We start from the raw sequence: 9,799 nt of genomic DNA, 5'->3' as shown, positions 1-9,799 counted from the left end.
CCGTTCTGCTCTGGGATCATACCAAGACGGGTCAATGGTATGCACGGTGCAACAGCTGAGAGAAATGGAAAGAAAGACAAAAAGGGGGGTTTCCCAGCTCTCGTCTCGCGTGCGCCGCCTGCTGAGCGCGACGGCGGGCTCGAAGAGGTCTCGCGTTGTGCTGCATAATGCGTCACCTTGATTGCACGTGACCGCGTCGTGCCTTTCAAGTTTCAAGCCGAGTTCAAATTTGACTTGCGAACGGTGCCCAGAGATTGTGAAAGCCTATCTACTTCCTAGGTCATAGCAGTTATATTGGTGAGTGCTTCCTATTGATATCCCAACAGTAAGTCCCTTAGTCAATGCACGCAAAAGACATTTTGACCTTGCGACGTCGAGGACGACGTACGGAAGAAGCAAGCGCTCACAAGCCGTATCGCCCGACCTCGGAACGCGCGCCCTCCTGTCACGGAAACGGCGGGTCACATCTCACACCTCGCCGCGCTCTGCTCCGCTGCCCTTTTGCACTGTCCCTGTTTCCATTCCCTCTGACCATGTCACACCAGCGACGATGAGGCGCCAGAGTCTTTCTCCTTTAACATGTCAAAAAAGACGGCAGAGGGCGAGGCAAGAGCCTTGCAAAAGTTCTACGCCGACGAGAAGCAGAGACTGAAGGAGAGGAGGAGGCAGAAGGACAGGGCGCTGAAGGAGAGGAGGACACTGGCGAAGGGCAAAGGCAAGGTGAAGGAGATGGTGCTCAAAGAAGGGGATAAGGGAAACAATGAGGAACCTGCGTCGCCATCCGAAGGAGGACCTGGGGGCGAGGACGGAGAGGGCTATGAGGGAGGTGCAGGAGGAGTTTGGCGAGGATGATGAGGAAGAGGATGAAGACTTCGAAATGATTGAAATGAGCGGGCAGCAGAACGATGAGGACGAGGGCAGCGAGCGGGACGATGAAAACGACGCCGAGTCAGAAGATGAAGACGACGAGCCAATACAGTCCGAGCCCACGAAAAAGAAGGGTTACCTTCCTGAGCATCTGTTCGCATCCGCATTTTCGCAGCTTTCTTCAGAAGACGAGCCGAAAGCGAAAGCAAGGTCTAAGAAACGAGCTGCTTCGCCACCGACGAAGAGGCGGAAGCGCGTAAAGACCACAATGAAGGGGATCGTTGTCGGGTGCGTGATTCTATGTTTTAATACCAGTCTTGTTCTCATCTCATATTGTGGCTGGCAGGTCGCGCGTCGTCCGCACCCTGCCATCGCTTGCGGATTGCCCATCAACGAGGACACCAAAAGGCCTCGCACCTCCGCGCGCTCTGAACAAGTTCATAGGCCGCAGGCTCAACGCGCGCGGTCACGCAAAAGACGCGAAGTTGCGTGGCTGGGAGCGGAGACCAGGTGCGTCTGCCGGCCTTGGGCCGTTTTTCCTTGTGTGCTGAAACCTACAAAGCGAATGTAGGCGTCGTGAAGCGCAATGGGCCTGCCGCCCATTTTGTCCGGGACGATTAAAATCTCTTCAGCATATCGTCTGTTCATACCATCATTCTTATTCGTGTGACATGCACGTTCTACGCTGAAGCGGATGCCACGTCTTTGAGGACAGGAACAACCAGAGTCCGGCGGCAGCAGTCTCAATGCCTCTGGTCCTGTGATTTGTGCCGCTGAGCCTTTGTTCAGGGCCGTGCGTTGTGTACGGAGGATGTAGCCTGGCGTGCTGGGCGATTAAAGGCCCGTAGAAAGCCTATATAGTGCTGTCATCGAGTCAGCTACATATTGTCATGATATTTCCATGGACCAAGGCTGCGCGTCCTCCTGACAAACCAGTAACTCTTGGAATGGCTCGCAGAATCGATGAATTTATAATCGGGCGCCACAGCAAATCAGTTGACGTGAGTACCAGGTAGTCCTGCGACTACATATTACATCCTATTATTCGTCCAAGTTCACAAATCCTGGTCTCGCCATCGCGTACGACTTTCCTGGGTCCTGGCAGCCCACCACAAGATGAATCCACAACAAAGCAAGCATGCCCGAAATGTAGTCATCCGGCACAGGCCCTGTCTCCTTCCTCCGCAAGGGGAAACCCCGCGACGCGTACAGCTGAATACGATTTCCCTCTGGCGCACCGTGTACGCTGATCGCCGCCCGCTGCACCAGAATCGCCTCCTCGTCAGTGATAATGTAACCGTACCTTCCGGCCTCCTCGAAGTTGACACCTCCGACATACTCCATGTAGTGGTTGATCTGAGCCATCACCTTCTGGTACTCCTTCTGCATCGCCCCGGTGCCCTCAGTCTTATTCTGCTCTTTCGTTCGATATGGGTCTGCATACCGCCTCCAGGATGCCTGAAACTTGTGCGAGCACTTGATGTCACCCGGCAGGCGGGTGGAGGGCCTCTTTGTCACCAGTAGCGGTGTATCCTCAGACCCTATCGTCGCGCGATCGGGAATCGGAGGGTGAGAGCTCGACCAGGTCTCCGTCTGGAGACACGTCGTACCGACTTCAGTGAAAGTAGGCACGTAGTCCGAAGGGTACCATGTGGGAAGACGCTCCCGCCGCGCGATGATGTAGTTCTGACACCGACTGAGGTCGTTGAAAAACGTAGTAATTAGCCTGCTGGCTAGGACCGCCTCTTTGTCGAAGGGCGACGGGAATACGTCAGGAAAAAATTCTCGCATCGGTCTGAACTCCTTCCCGTACGCGTCCCAATCGTATGGACTGTCCAATATCTTCGCGAGCTCGCGGATATTGTCCATACTGATGTCCCATTCGAGGATGCCCATCTGGATATCCACTGTTTTGTTGCTTACGGTACTCGTGTTTTTACCGACATCCTGTTGTGCGTGCGATAACCGTCAATAACAAGTACTGCAACCAAGGAAGCGTCTTATCGACGTACCGCATGTCTTGCAGGAGGATGAGGGGCCTGCTTTCTAGAGTTGTAATCCGGCGCGTCCCAAGTCTGCGCCCACTGAAAAATGGTTACAGAGGCTGAAGGAGGCATGGTGTATCTGAGGAGGGGTGGAGGGAACCGTCGACGACGACCGAAGGACTTCTAAATGCCGAGCTGTCTTTAAGTGCGGACTTTCATCTGACTCGAAACCACGCGGTCTATAATCTAGATGCTGCGAGAACAATGGGACATGATGAGCGTCGCAGATAATTTAGCATAGATCAACCCTGCTGAAACCAGTTCGGCCTCAATCGAAGGAAGCCTAACTATACGTTTCCGATGTGTTCCAGATCTTGTTGCAGGACCCTGCTGCCTTCACGAGAGAAATTTGGAACTTTTTTATCACAAAAAAATGCAAAAACAGCTTGAAAAAAAAGTAAGAAAATGTCATATTTTTCGCTCAGTATCCGGCGGTCCGGCAACTCGGCAACCCGGCAGCCGAGCCGACTATCGTCCGGGTGCCGCCGTCCCCGGGCGCTTTGGTAAAGGGCCTGGTGGACAATCGGCTCGGCTGCCGGATTGCCGAGTTGCCGGGCTACCAGATACCGAGAGAAAAATACGATATTTCCTTACTTATTTTTTCGAGCTGTTTTTGCATATTTTCTGTGACAAAAAAGTTCCAAATTTCTCTCGTGCTTACCAGTGCGAGTCCAGATGCGGTGAGTGGCCGCCTCTACGCGCTTCTTTGCAGCGATCACAGTGATAGACTTGCCATCAAGGCCATTGTTCTCTTGCAACGGCCACCTTCAGTATCTGCAGTCTGCGTCCCTCGTCCACGACATGGCCTCACCCGACACGCAGGTATACAACACTGTTCCCGACGTTAGCCACTACCCTGAATGCAGCCCTTTCGATATGGATCCACCACTGTACAACCTCGTCCCAGCGCCTCTGGATAGCATGCTGCACGATACTCCGGAGCTACTCGCAAATGTTCTCGCAGTCGCAGAAAGAACAAACACGAATCTGTTTTGCACGATGTACGGCACAAACCCACTCAATATTGCCGACCCGAACTTTTACCTGACGTGGTATCCGTGGGTTGACTATTCCGCGCCGCCACCTCTTCCCGAGGTCGCACTATCAGAGAATTTCCGCGTTCTCGAGCAGTTAAATCCTAAAGGCAACTCACCCTTATTTTTGGTTGAGCTTGATGACCAGAAGATGCTGCTTAAAGTGGTGTGTTTATATGCTCTGCCTATGTGAACGTCAACACTAATTTGATATTGTGTACCAGTTTCCTGACCGAGATGCTCTCCAGGACGAGGATACCGACGACGACGACGACGACAGCTGGGGCCGCGATAAAAGCAAGCCAGACCCGAGGGCCCTATTTCGGCGCGAATGCGAAGCGTATGCCCACCTGCTCCATTTCGGCATTTGCAAAAGAGGCGTAGTCCCGAATTGCTACGGGCGAACCACACTTTCAACTGGTCACATCAGCAAGCTCATGGCGCTCTCGGTTGTCTCCGACACTGTGCGCGCCTTGCCGAACGAGGAGCTTCCGCCAAAGGGCATTCTCATTGAGTATCTCGCTAACGCGGAACGGCTTTCCCATCGAAACATTACGCCCGAGATAGCGCAGGCCGCGCTGCGAGCCCTGAACGTTGTGCATACAGGGAACGTTCTCCACGGCGACGTTCACCAACGCAACATTCTGCTGCTCCCCGACAAACGAGTCGTCTGGATTGACTTTGACTGCTCGTGTTGCGTGAGTAGCCGCCGCTTGATGCGTCAGGATTTCGTGAGGGAGTTGAGAGACGCATGGTCATACTTTTATGAACGACTAGTAAGCTTTGCGAACCTGAAATATTGAGGTTGGTTCTGACTACGGTCATAGTTACCAGATAAACGTATCGGATACGACCATATCTGAGGTCTTTGAGTGACATCACGCTGTCGTAGAACTTGGTCCCGTTTTAGTACACGCTCAGTAGATTACATGTATGCACACTTTTCCGCCAAGGGACACCATTTACTGGCGAAACCGGCTACTTCGAAGTTTACATGGGCGGACAATCGGCGAGCCCACCGACGCGTTAGACCTCATGGTGAGAAATTACGGTGCAACAATGCCATCTATGACGTAAAGGCCTTCTCATAGCCAATCCGTTTCGCGGGAAGCTGTAAGACCGCGTAATTAGTTTCGAAATTGAGAATGTCAGCCCGTGGAGAGACTGCGTACCAGCCGCCGATAGAAAAATTCCCATCCTTGTCGGAGTTCTTGATAGAGATCGAGTCTGCTGAACTTGGACGTCGTCGCGGGGCAGGAGGCATTAGCAAAGTTGAGCCAGACGATACGAATCTTGCGCCGCTCCCGCTCGTTTCTGATTGCTGTCCAGCTCATACCAGGAGCGAGAGTGCGGGATGGATCGACAATGACCGGCGGAAGCTCGCGTTCAAGGAAGAGGACATTCCGGCAGCCGAGCGCGCCATGACAAACGAAAGACGTATGTACCTCGTAGAGGGCCTGCAGCGCTCTGCTCGTCAGGTCGTTCGTGATGTTTTCTATCGTGAAGTGCTGCCCGTCCGAGATGTGCTCCAGGAGAAGCGCGCCATAGGCATCCGCCCTGCGTAGCGTTGTGCGCATCGCATCCGAGAGTGAGCACATGGTGAGTATCTGCGCCACTTGGGACGTGGTAAGAGTGACGCGGCCAAAGCATATCGGCACGACCTCCTTGGCGCAGGCACCATGGTGCAGTAGGTATGCATATGCGCTGACCTCGTTGTCGTACAGTCGCCGAAAAGACGAATCCATTTGCCCGCTCGTGCCGTCCGGAACGAAAGGATACTGCACAGTATGGTTGAATTCGTGGTAGGCCGTTCAGAGGGACACAGCTAGACTCACCACTTTGAGTAGGCGAGGCGCGTCCCAGCAGTCCGCAGATACCACAAATACAGGGATTTCGTCAAAAATTCTCGTCTCTGCCAATACAAAAGACTCCGGGAGATCTACGATGGGCACTTCTGGTGGGCTCTCGCACAACGAGATCGGCTCGCGCGCGTCCTTGGCCGCCTCGGCATCCACGGGCAATGGGCCGCTCCCGTACATGGACGAGAACACGTTGGATCCTCCGGTGGCAACGGCTATGGAGAGAGCTTCTTGAAGGATTTCTGGGGTGTCGCGACTCAGGAAATAAGGTGGCTCAGGCGTTAGCTCACGCATCTTCATGTTGAATGGATTCTTCTCCGGGTAAGATCTGAGAACACGAGCACATGAGTAGTAGGTAGTCATTCTTCTCTACTGCGGCCAATCTGCGAGATTGTGATGGTCAGTGCCTGGAGCTGGTTGGATGTTTGAGTTCGGGCGCAGTTCAACATCATACGCGGCGCTCGGAGCTTACGTAAGCAACGTGGCCGGCATGTTTAACAATTACAAGAGATCACTTCGCTTCGCTCCGTGGTAGCAGTTCTCGTGGTGGTTGGCAGCCGGAGAAATTGCAAGCAAGCAAATGAGAAGAGAAAGGAGTACATGGTCGCAGTACATATTCGCAGCTACAGCAACACCTCGGGATAGGTTATATTTACAGTAGACTGTTCGTCAGGAGGAAGTCTTACTCGAGCATGAGAGCGGTGGCGAATCCGAGATAAAGCTGTATATAGCTGTCCATGTGAAAAAACAGGACGAGTGAGGTCGACGCCTACTCGATCAAGCGTCAACCCTTGACAGCTGTTGAAAGTAGTTGCGTATGCAGGGGCGAGCGGAAATTGGCGACGGAGTAGTGTGTAGCCCGATCGAAGCTCGTGAGTGAATGTAATGCGGGGAATGAGTAGCTCCTCATCAGCAACATCTTGACCAGTCGGAGAAGAGCGAAGAATGCGGACGGTGATCAGGCGTTGACCGACAGCAGTGACCAGCACGCGGACATTTTTCACGAGTCCTCGATCGAGAGAGAAGTTGCGTAGCAGGCGGTAGACAGCGTTTGTCTTGATGATCAATGTATGCGGAGGTAAACCAGGAGGTGTATGACTCGCGGCGTAATCCAAGAGGCTGTTACTGTCAGGCATGGGAAGGTCAGCCTCCGTCGCCTCTTTCAGAGAGTCGCTGGCAAGATACATGCGTTGTTCACCCGTGATACGGTCAATAATAGTTGCATTGTAAACGTCAACCTGGGCATTGGTTGGAGCGAGGATAGACCGCCGACAGCAGATGCGGGGTTGAGAGAGGACATCGTTGGGGAAAACGAAGTCGATAAGATCATTCTCCGAGTGCACTTTGTCAAGCATGTCCAGACAAACATCAGGGCCGGCACCGTCACCGATATCGTCCACAAAGTCAGCAAACTCGGGATCATCAGCGTTACGAATTGGGGTGGTCAATTGAAAGATGGAGAATGATGGCCACAGAGAGGATGTCTTGATAGAGGCTTGTACCACGTCAGCCTTTCGACCACCGCGAATAACAGGGCACGTTTGACGGAAGTCACCAAGCATGATGAAAACCTTTCCACCGAAAGGAAGATCAGGATGGTCAGAGACGGTGCGGGCAACCTCTTCAACACATGCGAGAACAGCTTTATTGGCCATAGGAGCTTCGTCCCACATAATTGCACGGGCTCGGTTGATGAGATCACCTCGGGACGACCGAGCAGTAATAGGAGATTTCAGCAGCTCGTTCCTGTCATTGATGGGAACCTGTCATCGGAAATAAGAGAAATGCACAACAGAGGTTGTGAGATACTAAACGCACCTTAAAAGTGGAATGCGTAGTTCGACCTCCAGGGTACAACTGCGCAGCATAACCTGACGTTGCCGTCGGGAGAACAATGTTGCCTTGAGCGCGCAGGTAATCACATATCGCATTGATGAGGAAAGTTTTCCCTCTACCAGCTTTGCCATCAATGAACGCAAGGAGAGGAGTTTCCGTGAGCGCGGCGTGCACAATGCGATCAAAGATAAGGCGTTGTTCAGCGTTAAGTACACCGAGCGCATGCTCTGCTCTGGCACGGAGCGCATCACGCTGTGGGTGCCATCGTTCCAGTTCATGTTCAACTTCAGCAGAGTATACGGTTGGCTCAGGCAAGCCATAGTCTTGAGGAGATTTACCGTGCTCTTCGAGATAAGTGGACAACTCTTGGAGTGCATGATTCATGCCCAGCTCGTCATTGTTCTCGTGGCGCAGAATGTGATCATACGATAGCTGCACGCAGAGCGTCTCCCAAAGTATGAGAGGGGTCGCAACACAGTCGTTAACGAGAAGATGGGCGAAAAGAATGCGCAGTTGACGCGGCGTGCGTAACGAGGCTATTGCTTCCAGCAACGCAAGTTCGGCTTCGTTGTTGTCAGCGAACAGGCCCAACGCTGCGGCAGCCACTTGGTACGAGTGATGAACCTCATTATTAACGGTTCGAAGGTCACAAAAGCTCCGTGCCGGGCGATGTTGAAGCAATGCACGAAGGTAAAACCTTTCGCCCTCTGACAGTCGTACAGAGCAGATACGTGCAAGGTGTGGAGCCGCAAATGATCGTAAGATGACATGCATTCGCACAGAACTGGAGTGAACAGCGTGGTGTTCACAGAAGTAGTTGAGATGGCCAGCTTTTCTAGGGTCATAGGGAGCGAGACGAAAAGCAGAATAGTATTCTGCATAGGCAAGATCGTCAAAGCGCCGAACAACATTCTGTGTGTCAAGGAAAGTCCCCTCTGGGCGGCAGAAGTAGCGTTCTAGCAGGGATAGAGAGTCATCTTGGGCATTGTTGCGGCGACGAAATTGGCGATGGAGATTCCGTTCCTCAAGATGGATAGGTAGTGATGTCACGGAGGGCTGCTTGCGAGTGATGTTGTAGCCGAGAATCCGCCATGCAGCCTCACCGGCAGAGAGATAGCGGGCACCCCAATACTCCTCAATTTCGTCGATCGGTTCACCGGGAGGTCTAATTGTATAGCGCGTGTGATCGGGTCCTGGCGAAAGCATATAAGTTCATGTGAAGAAGGAAATGACCTGGCAAGAAATACCTTTGTGGATGTACTTGAAGATGTATTGAAACAGGTGGGAAGAGTTGGCGCATTCGAAGTTGACATGGCAGTCCAGAGTACGAATGATGGGAAGGCAATGTGGCACAACCAATGCGTCGATCTCATGGCGACGACGGTAGGAAACGCGCCCAGTGTGGTCGATAGTAGTCACCAGTTGAATAGGATGAGGGTACTTGAATCGGCAAGCACCGTCGCGCATGCAATACAGCGAATGGTTGTGCAACATGTGTTCTCGCACGAGTCGGGCATCTTCCGGGTCATCAAGCATCTCCGCAGATATGACAGCGTCAATCGCAGCAGGAGATGTGCAGTCCGCAGAATATTTCACGAGGATATGGGCATGGGGAAGGCCTCGCTTTTGAAACTCAATAGAGTGGATGAGATAAACGAGGCGCCCGGCGTTGGAGAACATTGTTGAGAGAAGCTGTTCGAAGCTAGTGGTTGAGGGTCCGGTCCTAAGGACCGGTTGGGACTGGGACTCAGACTGAGACCAGACTGATTAGGACTGGGTACAGTCCAGTCCTACATCAGTCCGGTCTTGGTCACAGTCCTTGGTCCCAGATGGCCTCGGATACCTTAGGACTGGTCATGACCAGTCAGGACCAGTCACGGACTGATCAAAAGTAGTGGTTTATCTGGCTCAGCTTGGCCCAGAATATGACGGCTTTGGCTCAGCTTCTCCAAGCTTGGGCTTGCAAAAGCCCAACTCAAGCTGCATGCCACCGCAAGCCATAAGCTAGTGGCTCAGCTTGGGCTTGGCCGCAGCTTGCATCCCAATTAGGCAGGTGCTGTGGATTGACCTTGTCAACAGTTCCACGGCTGCCACGCATAGACACACAGTTATATACAGCATGTAAATGGTTTGCTTCTGTAGTATATATTCTAAATAC

At 52.8% G+C, this 9,799-nt stretch overlaps 5 protein-coding genes across 5 annotated transcripts; 2 read left to right on the top strand and 3 right to left on the bottom strand.

Moving 5' to 3' along the window:
* Positions 1 to 729: 729 nt before the first annotated feature.
* Positions 730 to 1,488, top strand: PHACADRAFT_259121 (uncharacterized protein; the record flags this gene model as incomplete). The annotated part of the gene is made up of 4 exons (XM_007397609.1): positions 730 to 749; positions 770 to 1,155; positions 1,214 to 1,377; positions 1,430 to 1,488. Exons 2-4 carry the CDS (start codon positions 818 to 820, stop codon positions 1,486 to 1,488), a joined length of 561 nt encoding a protein of 186 aa, XP_007397671.1. The 5' UTR covers positions 730 to 749; positions 770 to 817.
* A 323-nt stretch (positions 1,489 to 1,811) lies between these two features.
* Positions 1,812 to 2,828, bottom strand: PHACADRAFT_259119 (uncharacterized protein). Its single transcript, XM_007397608.1, has one exon. It carries the CDS (start codon positions 2,761 to 2,763, stop codon positions 1,909 to 1,911), a length of 855 nt encoding a protein of 284 aa, XP_007397670.1. The 5' UTR covers positions 2,764 to 2,828; the 3' UTR covers positions 1,812 to 1,908.
* An 885-nt stretch (positions 2,829 to 3,713) lies between these two features.
* PHACADRAFT_98583 (uncharacterized protein) lies at positions 3,714 to 4,749 on the top strand (the record flags this gene model as incomplete). The annotated part of the gene is made up of 2 exons (XM_007397607.1): positions 3,714 to 4,112; positions 4,171 to 4,749. 2 exons carry the CDS (start codon positions 3,714 to 3,716, stop codon positions 4,747 to 4,749), a joined length of 978 nt encoding a protein of 325 aa, XP_007397669.1.
* A 185-nt stretch (positions 4,750 to 4,934) lies between these two features.
* PHACADRAFT_259116 (uncharacterized protein) lies at positions 4,935 to 5,950 on the bottom strand. Its single transcript, XM_007397606.1, has 3 exons — positions 5,782 to 5,950; positions 5,183 to 5,724; positions 4,935 to 5,057 (listed from the first exon to the last, which is right to left on the bottom strand). The coding sequence occupies exons 2-3, from the start codon at positions 5,689 to 5,691 to the stop codon at positions 4,973 to 4,975; spliced, it is 594 nt and encodes a 197-aa protein (XP_007397668.1). The 5' UTR covers positions 5,692 to 5,724; positions 5,782 to 5,950; the 3' UTR covers positions 4,935 to 4,972.
* A 1,417-nt stretch (positions 5,951 to 7,367) lies between these two features.
* PHACADRAFT_98416 (uncharacterized protein) lies at positions 7,368 to 8,025 on the bottom strand (the record flags this gene model as incomplete). Its single annotated transcript, XM_007397605.1, has 2 exons — positions 7,368 to 7,568; positions 7,624 to 8,025. Coding segments are annotated over 2 exons (603 nt in total), but the record flags the coding sequence as incomplete, so codon positions are not given.
* Positions 8,026 to 9,799: the final 1,774 nt, after the last annotated feature.

This window comes from Phanerochaete carnosa, assembly GCF_000300595.1.
Source record: "Phanerochaete carnosa HHB-10118-sp unplaced genomic scaffold PHACAscaffold_7, whole genome shotgun sequence".
Lineage (NCBI taxonomy): Eukaryota > Fungi > Basidiomycota > Agaricomycetes > Polyporales > Phanerochaetaceae > Phanerochaete > Phanerochaete carnosa.
Note: the sequence above shows the minus strand (reverse complement) of the source record. Positions and strands in the feature narration are given on the sequence as shown.